The sequence below is a fragment of the Megalobrama amblycephala genome, linkage group LG10 (genome assembly GCF_018812025.1).
Source record: "Megalobrama amblycephala isolate DHTTF-2021 linkage group LG10, ASM1881202v1, whole genome shotgun sequence".
Lineage (NCBI taxonomy): Eukaryota > Metazoa > Chordata > Actinopteri > Cypriniformes > Xenocyprididae > Megalobrama > Megalobrama amblycephala.
This window is the reverse complement of record NC_063053.1, coordinates 24,768,809-24,786,097: the sequence shown is the minus strand read 5'-3', so window position 1 is coordinate 24,786,097 and position 17,289 is coordinate 24,768,809. Positions and strand designations below refer to the sequence as shown.

At 35.9% G+C, this 17,289-nt stretch overlaps 1 protein-coding gene across 3 annotated transcripts in view; it reads right to left on the bottom strand.

The window, feature by feature from the left end:
- tjap1 (tight junction associated protein 1 (peripheral)) overlaps positions 1-17,289 on the bottom strand; it is a 152,001-nt gene that overhangs the window by 11,840 nt on the left and 122,872 nt on the right. For all 3 annotated transcript variants that reach the window (XM_048205547.1, XM_048205548.1, XM_048205549.1), the window contains 2 exons: positions 15,025-15,091; positions 1,707-1,814 (listed from right to left, as the gene is read on the bottom strand). In XM_048205547.1, the coding sequence (XP_048061504.1) occupies positions 1,707-1,814; positions 15,025-15,091 (175 nt within the window). The remainder of the gene's footprint in view (positions 1-1,706; positions 1,815-15,024; positions 15,092-17,289) is intronic.

The window sequence follows — 17,289 nt, the reverse complement described above, 5'->3', positions numbered from 1 at the left end:
AACAGCAGATTGAGAGACCATCACTCCAGCTTTCTGGAGGTTGCTGGTGATTTTAATGACAGCTATTTTAAAGGGTTTTTTCATAGCCCTTGTCATTTTTCTATCATCAACTGCTGTTGATTTTCTCAGCTGACCTGGTTGTTGTCATTGCTGAAGCTTGTCAGTGGTATCTATCTTTTTCAGGACATTCCAAACTGGATATTCCAAGTCAATCTCCTGATTAAAATCCTATTGAACAAGCATTTCACCAGCTGAAGAGGAGACTAAAGGCAGAAACTCCCCAAAACAAGCAATCGTTGAAAATGGTTGCATTAAAGGCCTGGAAAAGCATTTCAAAGTGTGAAACCAAGAGTCTGGCGATGTCTATGGGTCACAGACTCGCTCCTTTGATTGCTTTCAAGGGATTTACAACTAAATATTAGCTTTTACACTTTTACATTTACTTTAAGTTAAACCGTCCCAATACTTCTGCTCACATTAGACAGAGCGATGAAACTCTAATAGTGCCGTTCTTCTTAGTTGGTAAAACATTTTGTGTTGAAAAAGTCAATGATAAAATGTGACATTTGTACTTCTGCAGATCTTTTAATTATATTTACAGATGTCTTGACACCACAGCTAGCAGAGCAATTTTGTCTTTACTGTCCCAATACAGGGCACTGTAGATTGTGAAAAAAAAAAAAAAAAAAAAAAAAAAAAAATATATATATATATATATATATATATATATATATATATATATATATATATATATATATATATATATATATATATATATATATATATATATATAAATATAGATTCTCGTGACCAGGTCTTTTAAACTTAGGCCACCTCATATATTATGGTTTTCAAAGACTGGGAACACAGGTTCTTCAAAGGAAACAAAAAGTGAATTGAAAGTTCACCCATTGAAAGTTTGCTGAGCCCCCTGCTTGAGAACCAATGCTCTAACATGTAGAAAAATAAATAAAACAAACAATAATAAGAATGTGTAGTTCTGTCCAAACCTTTCTCTGACAATTTGCAAGGAAAACAAGGAAAACGGCACCCAGGATTGCAGTCTTTAGGATTTATAACTAAAAAAGCCTATAAAGGGAAGAACAAATTCTCCCGACATCAACCTCCGAGGAATGAGCTATGATTGATGTGTGCTCTATCTGTCTAAGGAGATGAAGCGCTCCGTTTAAACACCGTGAACAGACGGCTATCAGTTCTCCGGTGCTATAATTAGTTCCCTGTGGCACCGTTTCATACATGCGGTGTAATAAAGGCACATTTCAGAACTACCTGCTTTGTTATTCCTCATGGAGTTACCATCTTAAAAACCCACTGTCAGAATATTGTCTGCTAATTTGCAGTCTGGTGTCAATTACTTGAATGCAAACAGTATTTATATAATGTGAATCAAATCTTTCATTATAAATAAAGGGCTTTCCCATGCAACCAGTGCCACAGGCTGTACTTGATGTAAAAACGCTGGTCTAGTGCGTAGTGGATCAGTGGAGTTGTTTATGTGCAGGTGATTCGTGTTCCCCAGTAAAGCTCCAAAAGCCAGACATCATTTCTGGAAGATGACAGTAGACTTCTGTGAAAACTCAGCACAGATCCTCCTCATGCAACTTTCAATTTGCAGCTCCAATAGTTATCAATCCCAGCTCTGACAACTCTAGTCCAAACACACAAAGCACTTATACCGCACGTACATTCAGTTCCTCCAGCTTGTCGATAGTGTTTTTGGCGTCCACCAGTTTATTTGTGAGCTCCACTATCTCCTGATCCATGGTTTTCTTGTCTCTTTCCACTTTACGGAGCTGTAAAGAAAAAAAGGACATTCATGTAAAATTAAATGTAAAAAGGTCTCATATGAGGTTATAAAACAATGGTAGCCATTTTAGCCTTTTGACAACACACAACAAAACAACTTTTCCTTCAGTCCTAATTTCATTGCTGACATGGCACCGACTGCAAAGAAAAAGTCATCCAAAGAGCCTGGGAATGTAGCTGAGGTGCATCCCATGAGAAAACAAAGAAGATAAGGAGTCATAATCACTTTGCTGAATCTCATGGCAAATAAGCATCACAGTCTCTCGACGTGTCTCTTCTGTGCCTCCAATATTTCTGTCCAATCTTTGATAAACCAACTTTACTTATACTTTTGGCTTCCAAACTCATATGCTAGTTTAGTTGTTCATCTTTTCGTACAATGACAGTTCAGAGTGACCACATCTGTCAGGCTTCAAAAAGAAGCGACAACATAAGAAGTCCACATGCTGTACACTACCATTCATAATTTTGGGTTAATTAATGTTTTTTGTCTTTTATGCTATATTGTGTATATCAGTGTTTCTCAACTGGTGGGTTTGAGGAGTGTGCAGTCAAAGCAAACAACAAATGTAATTCTGATTTTCTGATGCGAGACTTATTTTGAAAGACGTGTATGAAAACTGAGGTATAGAGATCCTGAGAAAAACTTAAGTCAAATTCTTAAAGAAAAAAAGGTTGCAGCTTAAAGGGACAGTTCACCCAAAAATGAACATTATCCCATGATTTACTCACCCTCAAGCCATCCTATGTGTACAGTATATGACTATATTCTTTCAGACGAACACAATCAGAGTTATTTTGAAAAATATCCTGGCTCTTCCAAGGTTTATAATGGTAGTGAATGGGGGGCGTGTTTTGAAGTCCAAAATAAATGCATCCAACCATCATAAATATAATCCATACAGCTCCAGTGGGTTAATAAAGACCTTCTGAAGCGAAGCGATGGGTTTTTGTAAGAAAGGTATCCATATTTAAAACTTCATAATTTAAAATAACTAGCTTCCCCCAGATGACCATACGCATACTGCGCAAGTCGACTTGCGCCACAAGAGTAACCCTCTGACACAGGATGTAGGAGTAGCGCCCCCCATTCACCACCATTATAAATCTTTGGAGAGCCAGGATATTTTTAATATAACTCTGATTGTGTTTGTCTGAAAGAAGATAGTCATATACACCTAGGATGGCTTGAGGGTGAGTAAATCATGGGATAATTTCTATCCCTTTAATGACAATGGGAAAATGTGGGTTATTCAGTGATAATCTTCATTGTTGTCATTGGACTGGACCGGAGGAGTGCAGCAGTTTCTAAGAGCTTTTTTTTTTTTTTTTTCTCCATACAATGACATCATATTTCTTCTGTTGACATGGAACTTAGTGTACACATCATACGGAATATTTTGATGATCACTATGAGCTGTTGTTGAAGATTCTTTTTTGCATTTTATGGAAAGAATAACATCATAGAGCTTGCAGGAAAGAGAAAGTACTTTCAACAAGCATCAGACAGCCAGTGAAGGGGCTCCGACTGAGACTAAAGAAGAACGCCTTGCCAGCTACATTTATACACCTAACATGTCTTCTGTCTGACTTCTTGTCTGAGTTTAGTGTTTTTCTAATTGAGGGATGTGAGTGCTGTCTGAGGGCACTACACTCCTGCTGTGATGGCAAAGTCCGAAATGTCTTTGTACTAAAATGACTGAACAAAAGCTCTTCAAAGAACTTTAAAGACGACGTCCTTAGCAGAAGCGTTGCTACTTAAGACACCCTTCAGTCCTGTCGGCTCTTGGTTTAAGTGGAGACAGAGAGATACAAAGAGAGTAGGGCTGCACGATTAATCGCATGCTATTCTCACGCGCATTTCGTCAGTAAAGCCGGTTCCCTGATTACCGCTAAATCGCCATCACCTGTTTTTAAACGGAGCGCCTTTTAATAGACGGAGCCGTAGTTCACGGACAAGCCACGCAATATCGCGTTCATTATCGCAGGCGATTCATCTGCGATATGAACGCGATATTGCGTGGCTTTTCAGTGACCTACGGCTCTGTCTATTAAATGCCGCTTCATTTGAAAGCAGGTGATGGCGATTTAGCGGTAATCAGGGAACCGGCTTTACTGACGAAATGCGCGTGAGAATAGCATGCGATTAATCGTGCAGCCCTAAAAGAGAGGCACTGAGAAAAAGTAGAGAGAAACTGTGACCCTTAATCGCGAGCTTGGCTTGTTCATAACAAAGCAATTATCTTTATAGTCACCATTTGACTGAAGCGGACAATGTGGACCAATAAAAGAGAGTTAAGGATGGGAAGACTTTCAGCATGATGCAGAGTCCATGTGTAACTAAGGCAATGCAACAGCCAATATAACGCACATCTGACAGACTAACAGGAAACAGGGATAGAAAGGATGGAGAGAAAGTGTTTTTATCAGTTTAACAGCTGCAGTCACACCATCCAAAGTTGTAGTCAAGTGGTCAAAATGCCAACAGAGTGTCAACAGAGAGCGTCAGTGCTACTCTAAAAGGCTTCTTAATTGATTAACAAAACATCCTTTAATATAATATGCCTGTTTGGTGCAACATCTACAAAGACATGGGTTACTTCCAATTTATTTTGAATCATAACGTTACTTTGACAAACATAGCTGCAAATTTCTCATTTGTAGCTACTAAGACAATATTGTATTATATATAGGAATATTGATAATTAACAATAAGGAAAATTTTCAGCTGACAGCCCATATATGTGAGCAAAATAAAAAGCAAGTCTCCAGAAGTAAAAATCCCATTTATTTTCTCTACAGAGAAATCAATTTTTTTGCTGTAAATGTGTCATGACAGTCCTAATATGAACCATTTAAAAATAATGTTTAATTCCAAAATTCCTGGTGAAGTACCTATCCTAAAGATTATTAAACTTAAGAACAAAATTAGAACAGAAAAAAAAACAAAAAAAAAAACACTTTCATAGGGCATTATTGTTGTACATTTTTAAATATATTAATAAATTAAGGTTTTATGAATTGAATCGATCAGGCATGCTTTTGATGATTAAAATGTAATTATTATTATTAATTAAACTATTCAGAATCCAGAAAAATGTAATCTGAAAACACAGAATTAAAAAAAAAAAAAAAAAAAAAATTAAACAGGTTTCAAAGGCCACTAAAAATGCAATCCTTTATTAAACTTTTTTTTTAATTGTTAAAATTATTGTATTGTAAGTTTCATGATTTTAATTATGCCTTTTGATTACTAAAATTAAAATGGAATCCAGAAAAAAAAAAAAAAATAAAACAGAATCTGGGAGAAAATAAAACAGACTAAACAGAGCCCTATATGTGATGAGTGGATCATTCATATACGTGAATACAATTCGGTCTTTTTTCTGCCTATATATATATATATATATATATATATATATATATATATATATATATATATATATATATATATATATATATATATATATATATTCCCCCACCCCCTCAAAAAGTTATGATTCATTTAGGAGCCGGATGGTTTGGTCAAGGCTTACAACTCATTACTGTTTCTTTAAATGCCTGTGGAGAAAATTAATAGGAATAATACTTCCTGTATCAACAAAGCTGAAAAGTGTGCGGTCACTGTTACGGAACGCTTCGCTAATGGCCTTATGGAAGAAATTCAATTGATCACAAATAGCCTTTCCATCATACAGGTGTAAAACTATCATTTGTAATTCATATTTTTGTCTATTTTGCAGCTTTTCTTACAGTGTTCTCAAAGTTGTGCTGTGCATTTTAACCACTGTGTTAAACAATTGGACTGCTGCATCTATCCCAGAATCCCCCTGCTCACATGCACAGACACGGGCATGGCCACAGCTATATCCAGCCATCTACTGCAGGAAGAAAGGAGAGGAGACAGGAAAGAGATGCAATGAGTCATGGGAATGGTATCCACGGTGATACTTATTATAAGAGCGGAGACAGAGAGAAGGAAATGGATAAATAGAAAGAATGAGAACGCAACTGCATAGACCCAGGTTTGACTGATGGCAGCCTGATGATGATGATGATGATGATGATGATGATGGTGAAATACCCAAGTCACAAGGCAGCATGAGAGGAGAGGAAAGAGGGAAGAAAGAAAGGAAGAGAAAGATTTAATATTGTTTTTAATTTTTTCCAAATATAAGATGGAGTGCAAATGAGAGAAAGACAAGTACAGACAAGAAAGAATGGAAAAACAGAGAAACTAGCAATGTTAAAGACACAGTATATGTGCACACTTCTAAATCACCACTTTGTCATCAGTTATAAATTATTATACTGTGAAAAATTGTTTTCGATAATTGAAATAAAGCTCAAATAAAATAAAAAATATAAATGGAAATGGAGGAAAACTTATACATAAAAATGAGAAATGTTGCCTTGCCATCTAAATAAAATAAAATAAAATAAAATAAAATAAAATAAAACAAATAAAAAATAAAAATAAAGCAAAGGTAAACAGAAACATTAAAAAACAGTAACACTATACATTAAGGTTTTGTTTGTTAACATTAGTTAACTAACACAAACTAAATTCAAAAACTACTTCTAACGGATTTAATAATCTCAGTCAGTTTCAGTGTTATTTAAGCATTAAGGTATAAGAGATTGTGCTGCTATATTGTGAATATAGGGCAACCACTTCAGCTGAGACTATGGAAAAGGTAATTGCGACCTTTTATCTCGCAATTCTGACTTTTCCTCCAAATTGCATGAAAAACTCGCAATTCCAAGTAATAAAGTCAGAATTGCGAGATATAAACTCACAATTGCAAGTCGTAGTCAAAATGGCGATATATAAACTCAAAATTGCAAGTCGTAAAGTCAGAATTGCGATATATAAACTCGAAATTGCAAGTTAAAAAGTCAGAATTGCAAGTTGTAAAGTCAGAATTGCAAGATATAAACTCGAAATTGCAAGTCGTAAAGTCAGAATTGCGAGATTTAAACTCAAAATTGCAAGTTGTAAAGTCAGAATTGCGAGATATAAACTCGAAATTGCAAGTCGTAAAGTCAGAATTGCGAGATATAAACTCGAAATTGAAAGTTGTAAAGTCAAAATGGCGAGATATAAACTCAAAATTGCAAGTTAAAAAGTCAGAATTGCAAGTTATAAAGTCAGAATTGCAAGATATAAACTCAAAATTGCAAGTCGTAAAGTCAGATTTGCGAGATTTAAACTCAAAATTGCAAGTTGTAAAGTCAGAATTGCGAGATATAAACTCGAAATTGCAAGTTGTAAAGTCAGAATTGCGAGATTTAAACTCAAAATTGCAAGTTGTAAAGTCAAAATGGCGAGATATAAACTCAAAATTGCAAGTCGTAAAGTCAGAATTGCGAGATATAAACTCGAAATTGCAAGTTGTAAAGTCAGAATTGCGAGATTTAAACTCAAAATCGCAAGTTAAAAAGTCAGAATTGCAAGTTGTAAAGTCAGAATTGGGAGATATAAACTCAAAATTGCAAGTCGTAAAGTCAGAATTGCAAGATATAAACTCAAAATTGCAAGTCGTAAAGTCAGATTTGCGAGATTTAAACTCAAAATTGCAAGTTGTAAAGTCAGAATTGCGAGATATAAACTCGAAATTGCAAGTTGTAAAGTCAGAATTGCGAGATTTAAACTCAAAATTGCAAGTTGTAAAGTCAAAATGGCGAGATATAAACTCAAAATTGCAAGTCGTAAAGTCAGAATTGCGAGATATAAACTCGAAATTGCAAGTTGTAAAGTCAGAATTGCGAGATTTAAACTCAAAATTGCAAGTTAAAAAGTCAGAATTGCGAGATATAAACTCGAAATTGCAAGTTGTAAAGTCAGAATTGGGAGATATAAACTCGAAATTGCAAGTTGTAAAGTCAGAATTGCAAGATATAAACTCGAAATTGCAAGTTGTAAAATCAAAATGGCGAGATATAAACTCAAAATTGCAAGTCGTAAAGTCAGAATTGCGAGATATAAACTCGAAATTGCAAGTCGTAAAGTCAGAATTGCGAGATTTAAACTCAAAATTGCAAGTCGTAAAGTCAGAATTGCGAGATATAAACTCGAAATTGCAAGTCGTAAAGTCAGAATTGCGAGATATAAACTCGAAATTGCAAGTCGTAAAGTCAGAATTGTGAGATATAAACTCGAAATTGCAAGTTGTAAAGTCAAAATGGCGAGATATAAACTCAAAATTTCAAGTCGTAAAGTCAGAATTGCGAGATATAAACTCGAAATAGCAAGTTGTAAAGTCAGAATTGCGAGATATAAACTCGAAATTGCAAGTTAAAAAGTCAGAATTGCAAGTTGTAAAGTCAGAATTGCGAGATATAAACTCAAAATTGCAAGTCGTAAAGTCAGAATTGCAAGATATAAACTCGAAATAGCAAGTTGTAAAGTCAAAATGGCGAGATATAAACTCAAAATTGCAAGTTAAAAAGTCAGAATTGCAAGTTGTAAAGTCAGAATTGCGAGATATAAACTCAAAATTGCAAGTCGTAAAGTCAGAATTGCAAGATATAAACTCGAAATTGCAAGTTGTAAAGTCAAAATGGCGAGATATAAACTCAAAATTTCAAGTCGTAAAGTCAGAATTGCGAGATATAAACTCGAAATAGCAAGTTGTAAAGTCAGAATTGCGAGATATAAACTCGAAATTGCAAGTTAAAAAGTCAGAATTGCGAGATATAAACTCAAAATTGCAAGTCGTAAAGTAAGAATTGCAAGATATAAACTCAAAATTGCAAGTCGTAAAGTCAGATTTGCGAGATTTAAACTCAAAATTGCAAGTTGTAAAGTCAGAATTGCGAGATATAAACTCGAAATTGCAAGTTGTAAAGTCAGAATTGCGAGATTTAAACTCAAAATTGCAAGTTGTAAAGTCAAAATGGCGAGATATAAACTCAAAATTTCAAGTCGTAAAGTCAGAATTGCGAGATATAAACTCGAAATTGCAAGTTGTAAAGTCAGAATTGCGAGATATAAACTCGAAATTGCAAGTTAAAAAGTCAGAATTGCGAGATATAAAGTCAGAATGGTGAGATATAAACCTGAAATTGCTAATTATAAAGTCAGAATTGGACTTAACTCGCAAATGCAAGAACAAAAGTCAAGTTTATATCCCACAATTCTGACTTTATATCTTGCAATTGTGAGAAAAAAAAAGTCAGAATTGTTAGGTGAAAAGTCGCAGTTATCTTTTAAATTGTTTTATTCCATGGTGGACACACTAGCTTCCGTAAGAGACAGTATTCACAATATAGCAAAAACAAAATGTGCACTTTAATGCAAACAAAAGTTTGAAAAAAAAAAAAACAAGAAGAAATCTATTTTATAAGGCTCTTTCAGAAATTATTAAAAAAAACATTACTGTATCTGTAGAGGTGAATTTGCTAAAACAGCACTCTGAATGAGCTCATGTCCTGAGAGCACCTGCGGTAAGAAATGATGGGCCCTTCACGAGGTGGAACAGGTCGGCGGGGATAATCCCTGTGAGCGCTACGAGAGATTACCGAGCAGAATGCCACCTGTTTCACCTGTGATTGGCAAAGCTGTATGCAGAGGTCATGGATATGAGATCTCACCATGCAGAACTAAGGTAGCACTGGGATTTAACTGAAAATGAACATAAATCATCATGAGCTAATGCTGTCCTTATACACGCATGGAGACATCAGACGTGAGTAAGAGCGAGCGTCTCATTCTCAAGTTTTCCAGTCATGCTAAATTACTCTAGAGATAATTTTGCAGACCACCTAGGAGTGATAAAAGATTCCTAAAATAACTTATTATAGATGCATGTTTGATTAAAATTTCATTTGAGGGAAACTGGAAAAGGGCAGAGTCGGGGGGAAATTTAGATTCATATTGGCTTTAATAAAACATGAAATCCTTTAACAATTTATTCCAACAACCAACAGCAGCTTCCAAAGATATTTTAATGAATGCATCACGCTGAACACATGACGCACTGTTTCTGTGATGCACAATCACATTTAAATAATCTTTATATCGCATTCATCCTATAATTGAATCACATTGTCGGACGACGACTGCAGTCTATGACAGTTATTATGATGTATTAGAAGATCCAGTGGGAATTGTTTTATACTCTATGAAGGGAAAGAGGCTTAGGGACAAATTTATACATTTATTCAATCTTTAGCTTTTGATGTTATTCATTTTTCCCTCTCGATTGTTCTCAGAAAATTACTTTGTCTTTGTCTGTGTTTGGTAGTAGGGCTCTAAAGCACAGAAAATTTTCACCCAAACAAAGCTTTCAGAGAAAAAAGCATGCAAAACACGTTGAGTTCTGTCTGCTACCAAGATGCCTGACTGATCCGTCAGCATGACCATAAACCGTGACCATTACGAGTGGTCATTCGGGTCATTCTGCATTTGTTCTTTTATTGAAAGGAAAATACATCAATGGCAAATCAATCTTTTAAAAAGGAAGTGGGATCTGCTTTGATTTCACGACTGAATTTTTGAACAGAACTGGGGTGGCAAATGAATGACAATGCTAAAACAAAATGACAAGTATTGATTTTTTTCTGCAGAAATGTTTTACAACATGTTATGAAGAATAAATAAGTGATACATTTAACAGGAATGCTTAAAAATCTTTGATCTACTTAAAGGAATAGTCATCATTTACTCAACCCTCATGTTTCAAAATTAGTGCTTGACCGGTTAATGGTATATAATCAAGGCCGATATATCAGCTAGTATTTGGCATATTTGGTCAGAGACTGGACTTTTATTTTGACTCACAGGAGCTCCCATTCTCCATATTCAATGGTTGATTGTTTTTAAACAGTTCTGTGTAATATATTATTATGTTATATATACACAAAAGTATTATACACTTAAAATAAAGGATTTTTATTGGCATTTGTTGTTCCATCATGAACCTTTTACATCCATAGAACCTTTTCATTGCACAAATGGTTCAGTATAGTGGAAAAAGGTTCTGTAGATTTTGAAAATGTTCTTCACACTATGAAAAATGGTTCACTAAAAGGTTCTTTGGAGAACTAAAAATGTGTTCTTCAGGGAACCAAAAATGGTTCTTCTATGGCATCACTGGAGCTTTTATTTTTAAGAGTGTAGCATTTTATAGACCATTTATTGTCTTTAAAATAAATAATGTGATGTGATGTATACATCGGTTTTATATCGGCCACCGATATCACAAGATATCAATATCAGCCACTGAAAAAAACATTTAAGTTGACCACTATTTAAAATTTCTTTTTGTCTTTTACCAAATCAGGTTTGGAATGACAAAAGGGTGAGTAAATGATGATTTCTCAATTTTCTATTCACTTTTGGGTGAATTAATCCTTTAAGAAAAAAGCACCATTGGCAAAATTTCTGCGTTAAAGGTGCAGTATGTAAGAATTCTGTCCGCTAGAAGCCTATTCAAAACAAAGGCGTAGTTTGATGACGCCAAGTTTGAGTGCGGAATCTTGGGACATGTGGTCTCTATCTCAACCAAGCGGCAACCTCCCCCTTTCTCTCGTGAAGCCAATACGGAAGTAACTTAAACTGCGATTCATCGACTGGCCGCTAGGGACAGGCTCCAAAAGAGAGCAGAATCTCATAGAGTCCCATGTTAAATTGGCCAAGTTTATAGCAGAAAAAAACATGTTTACAAGTTGGTTCAAATTGTGGTTTTGGTCTATACTGCTATTTTTGCCCTTCATGACAACTCTGAGGGGGGTGAATTTTTTTATAACTTATCCGTTTAAATTATATTAAGCCTTAAAGTTCTGCATAATTAAGGGCGTGGTCACTTGAGTGACAGGTAGATTGCGCTGCTGTCTGTGAGCCGTCATTAACTCAGCTGCCGCTGAATTTGGCATCTCAGCCGTTTTTGTGCTCGATTATTTTATACAATTATAAAATATGGCTTGCTGCATAATATTCAAGACTGATGTGTGTCTGTGTAGATGTGCATGCATGGGGAAGAGACACAGAACACACGTTGTTGGATCGTGGCATTGGCTGAAAGTTTTGGTTGTGAGATTTACTGCAATGACAATGGCGGGAGGATATCAAAATCCGACAGCACTGCTTGGATATTATAACTAAAACTGCTGCACTATTTTGAAAAAAATATACTTTGGACACGGGCTCATTTGTTTGTTAGATACGATCGCTGCTCAGATTGCATCCTTTCTTGAAGAACGATGACAGAGAGCAGATCATTCAGAAGAAATGTGACATGTTTTTTTGTTTTGCAATGGACATTCATATTTTACCCAAGTGCCACGGATTGGATTCATCTCGCGATCTCTATTTCATTATAAAGGTATGAAGTCCCATTTGATTTTCCATGTTGTTATTTGCACAACCAACACTACTGGTGTTGGAGCATCTATATCTTAAAAAACACCGTAGATTGACAGTAAACCTTTAGAACGTTCTGATGATAAAACTTATCTTCATTAATATTTTAGATCGTATCTTAGATAGATATATAGCTCCTTTGCTGCTAACATGGTCACGTCGAGCTAGGCGGGCGTGGTTTCAGCAACCAGTCATATCAGCTCAAACCACCTCCCCGCCTCTTTGCCCATTTTCAGTTATCCGGGAGTGACGTGCGGTGACGCGCAGCTAAGATGGCCGCGGCCTCATTTAGGCGTCAAAACTGCTGTTCAGAACTCTATGGGTGACATCACGGACGCTACGTCCATATTTTTTTACAGTCTATGATCTCAACGGACGGTGCAAAAGAATAGGGATTGGACTCAGGAAGAAATCATGTTCATGGATGTGATTATTAACGTTACTTTAGTATGAAGCAGAGCAGGACCGAGTGTTGTGGGAGCTGAACGAGGAGCTGGAGCGATTGAACAACACACGCCTCACGAGCAGCGGGACTTTTATTATGCCGCAGTCGCCGGCGCTGTTTCCGCTTGTCCAGTCATGAGTATGAGGTAACACAGCTCTGTTTATCATATTAGATACATTTGAGTGTGTTGAAAATTATGTTATAAAGTTGCGTTCGCTCGGCGGCTGCTGTGAGACACTGTTACACACTGCAGTAAGATAGATCGATTTTAGAATATCAAATTAAATGCTGGATGGCTTGTGTTGATAAATGTCATGCAATTAATTTTAAAACGTATTGTATGATGGAGAAAATTCGGTATTACTGTTACTAAAAATAAAACTGCATCTGATTATGCTATGTTAGCTACTTCACAAAATAGTGTTTTTCCCTGAGGCATGGTAAAGCATGGTACTCGCAAAAAAAAAAAAAAAAAAAAAAAAAAAATCAAGAAAATTAGATTTAAACAATAAGACTAAACGTGTTGATCTATATAACAACAATTAGTTTTCTGTCTATAAATATATCAAAACAGTTGTTCCCTTGTCTATTAAAACATGTCATATTATAAAGCGTCTTTGGTGTTTCCATGGTTTCTACAAAATCAAACCGGAAACCGAGGGTAATGCGGGTATGACACAACTGACAGGCGACTCCTCACACGTCCCGGAGCCTTGGTTAAAATTGCAATTTTCCCACGATTTACAAATAGTTGCAAACATTTGGGATATTGTAAGTACTCAAGTGAACAAAATATATAACACTGGCCTAGTGGTTTTTGGATATTTTACCACAAAAATATTACATATTGCACCTTTAATTGGCTTTTTAAAAAAAATCAGGTTGTAGTAACAATGAAATTGTCTTGATAACTTTGGAAATTAGGTTTTTCTAGTTTCTACTTCCCAACATGCTTTGCATAGGACTGGATAAGGAGAATACATGTTTAAATTAAGTGTTAATTTATTTGTTTTTAGTGAAGGGAAAGACCTGTTAGTGTTTAACGCTGTTATGTTTGACATTTAAAAGAGTTTTAGTGGTTATCATTGTGCTGAAGAGTAGATACATGAAGGTTAACTACACTGACTCTATAAGCAATGACTGCACTAATGCCAATGACAAGTAATATTTTACATATAAGTTTATAAGTTATGTTAGCGTGCAATGATAGCTGTTGATTTGAACTGAACTAGCTAATATTAATTGGCTACAAGGCTACAACTCTGTTAGTTGGAGCGACTTAATTTTTTGAGTAATTAACTTAAAAATTTGTGTTTATGCTACAAATTAAGTTCCTCTAACTCAATGTAGCTTGTTGGTTGAATGTAAATTCACTCAAAGTTGTCGTAATGGTTGCAAAGAGTTTTTTGAGCCAACATTATTTTTTAGAGTGAATATCCGAGTGAAATGGCTTCTCGAACAAGAAAAAAAATGTAGGTCGGGACTTGATTTTGTACATGGGGAATTGATTGGATCATTAAGAGTTTGTTATCGACAGGTTGTCCTGCCCTCGCGCCATTAAACACGTCATCAGAGAAGTGATCAGTGAAGACGCCGACCAATGCGTACAATCACCAGATTACAGTTTGTCACTTCTAAGACATTCCACGACCCGACAAGTGCAGAATCTGCACTTTTAATCATGAAAACAAGCTCTGACAGACGCCAGCAGACACCGACAGGAGTAATGCATTGATCTGACAAAACCTGACTAACTGTCTGTCGTGTCTGTTGGTGTCTGTTGGTGCAGTGTGAATTGGTCTTGAAATGAACACTGCACTATTCCATAAAAAATAAGAATTGTCAATTTTGATTTCATGGCGACTTTAACTGCACTGCAGTGAGATGACAGCAGTGGGAAGAAACAAGGCCAGTGACTATGATCATCCATGGCATGATTATTTGCATATCTCGGCTCCTCTATGAAGGCACGGTCCAAAATGAACATTCAGAAAGAGCCAAAAGTAAATCAGATTTGGCTTTGCACTTGGCGAGTAAACAAAACTCACAGAGGGCTTGAAGCAGGACTGCAACAATTCAAATCACAATGCAAGAATGATGGTGTTTTTATCTCAAGAGCGAATCGAAGCAAGACGATCACTGTTGCTTGTCTTTCAACAACAATTTTCCCAGTGGAAAATGAACTTGAGCTCGAGCATGCATGAGTGGCTTGAGGAATACTGAAGCAAAGCAAAAGGTTCCTCAATTACAGTTCATAATACTTGTGACAAACTGACTGAGCGTGGCGTCATTAGAGCACTCGAAACAATTAAATGGCAATTAAAGACATCATTGTTTAAGATAAAGGGCTTTAGAAAGGGAAAGTGAAGTCAAGTGTAAAGGTTACCAGGGCGTGAAGTTTCTCCTCCAGGTCTTGATTAGCTCTCTGAGACGCCGTGTAGCTGTTCTGCAGTCTGCAGGGGGCAAACAAAACAAATGTATGTCACTGTCAGGGTATAAAGCTATATCCTGATGTTATACGATATATCCTGGTGTGGGATTGAGATGGACATATAGGTATGGACATCAAAGGACACAGGAAACAGTACGAGATTTCTCTGCAGTTACTGCATCCTTTCGCATCACATACGAGATAACGTTACATCTCTCTGAAGGCTAGTCAAGCTGAAGGCGGAAGTATGCCAGCCGTAGAGAATATTCACAAGTTATTGCAATAATAAGACCTCATATTTCAAACACAGTTGTAAGAGATTGTGTCTGATGTTAAAGTAATCAAATTCTCAAGCGGTCGCAACGCCAACGCAATTCACGGAATAAGCCAGAAGAGGAAAGGGAGAGGCACTTAAAGACATTTTCATCACAAAAAGCCATTAAGCTTGACTCTGTGCAAGTGTTTTGAACAAAAAAAAAAAAAAAAGAGGCAGGTTTTGTGTTGCATGAAAAATATTGCAAATAAAAAGACAAGGCATTATTTTATTTTATTTTTTCATTTTAGTACTTCAACCCATAACAACAGTAGTATATCAGTTATTGAACGAACGCAAATATGTCTTGTTTGTTTTACCTCACAAACTTATGAATGTGCATATATACACACAAATGTCACATATATAATTGTTGTAAGTAAATAAAATAAATACATTTTAACCCTATGTATTAAACTGTGCTGCTTTCCTGTTTGTGTTACAGACATGAATGATACCTCACTTTCAACAAAGTTGGAAATTTTTCCTTATAGCTGCCATTAAATGAAATGAAATGAAATTATGTAAATGCATGTTATAGATCTTATTGTGAACAATTCATCCATGTTTTTTTCTTTGAACCTTGACATGCTTAATGAAAATGTCACAACTCGACCTTCCGATGAAGCGACAGAGCTCTCTCTGGCGATATATGCCACTTAAACCCTGCCCCTTTATTACAGTTGACTAAATTGTTTCATTGTCCATTTCATTGTGCTTTTAAAGATGCTTAAGCTGAGAACAGAAACTGTTCACTGTGCCCAAATTTGCCCAAAAGTGTCCATCGGATGTGAATTTCAAAATTCTCAGTAAAAGCAATACATTATCAGAGCTTTTTTTTTTTTGCTTACTGTTTTATAGGGTTGTCAAAAATACAGAAATGTAAAAAAAAAACATCATTTCTCCATTACATTTTGAGTGGATTCTTAAACAACTCTGATTGGCCTTTGTGTTCATGTGCTCAACAGATGATCACGCTTCAAAAACATGATGTAAATAGACATCTTTGACGCTTTATCTGTTGAGCACGTGATCAGCGGGTCCATCCTCTATCTATCAGTGGGTCCGTCTATCAGCAGATATATTAGGGATCCGCTGAAAGATGCCTGCTTTCAAACGCTCCCGTGTGTATCTGTGTAAGCGCTGGGTGAAGAGCGTCAAAGACGTCTATTCAGACATATCTGTTGAGCACGTGAACACAGTGGCCAATCAGAGGTGTTTAAAAATCTGCTCAACAATGCACAAAATACTAGAGGGAAATGCTGGTATCACCACATTTTTTAAATTTCAGAACAACCCTACTGCTTTTGAACAACTTTTGACAACCCTACTGTTTTATGAATTTTGTGTTTTAAGTAGGGATGCACCGATGTATCGGCTACCAATATTTATTGGCCGATTTTTGCTCAATTTACAACGATCGGCATATCGGCTGTAGCAGAAAAAAGGCCGATATAACAAACCAATGGTTTATTAATTAACTGTGTGAAGGCACCGAGTTGTATAATGACTGTTGCATAATCCTTGCACTGCTGTCTGCGCTTTAATGCTAATCAAATGACAAACTCGCAAAAGATCGTAAACTATTCTTGACTAAATAACTTTTGTAACTTTCATAAGTGTAGCGGACCCCATCCGAATGATGACCAAACCTTTACTGATGTTTTATAAAGTTTATTGCGTCCGTTTTCACTCAAAAAAGCTAAACAATAATAAACTGACAAACTTTAAATCTGCAAAATATCTCTGAAGAACTGCATGCTCTCCATTACCCGTATAGCTCCGCAGATGAGAAAACCCGTCAAAATAAGAGTCCCGCCTTAGTAAAGGAGAGTGCAGATCTAATACATATTTAAACTTACAAAAAAAATATTATACAAAAACAAATTAGAAGATTAATCACAATA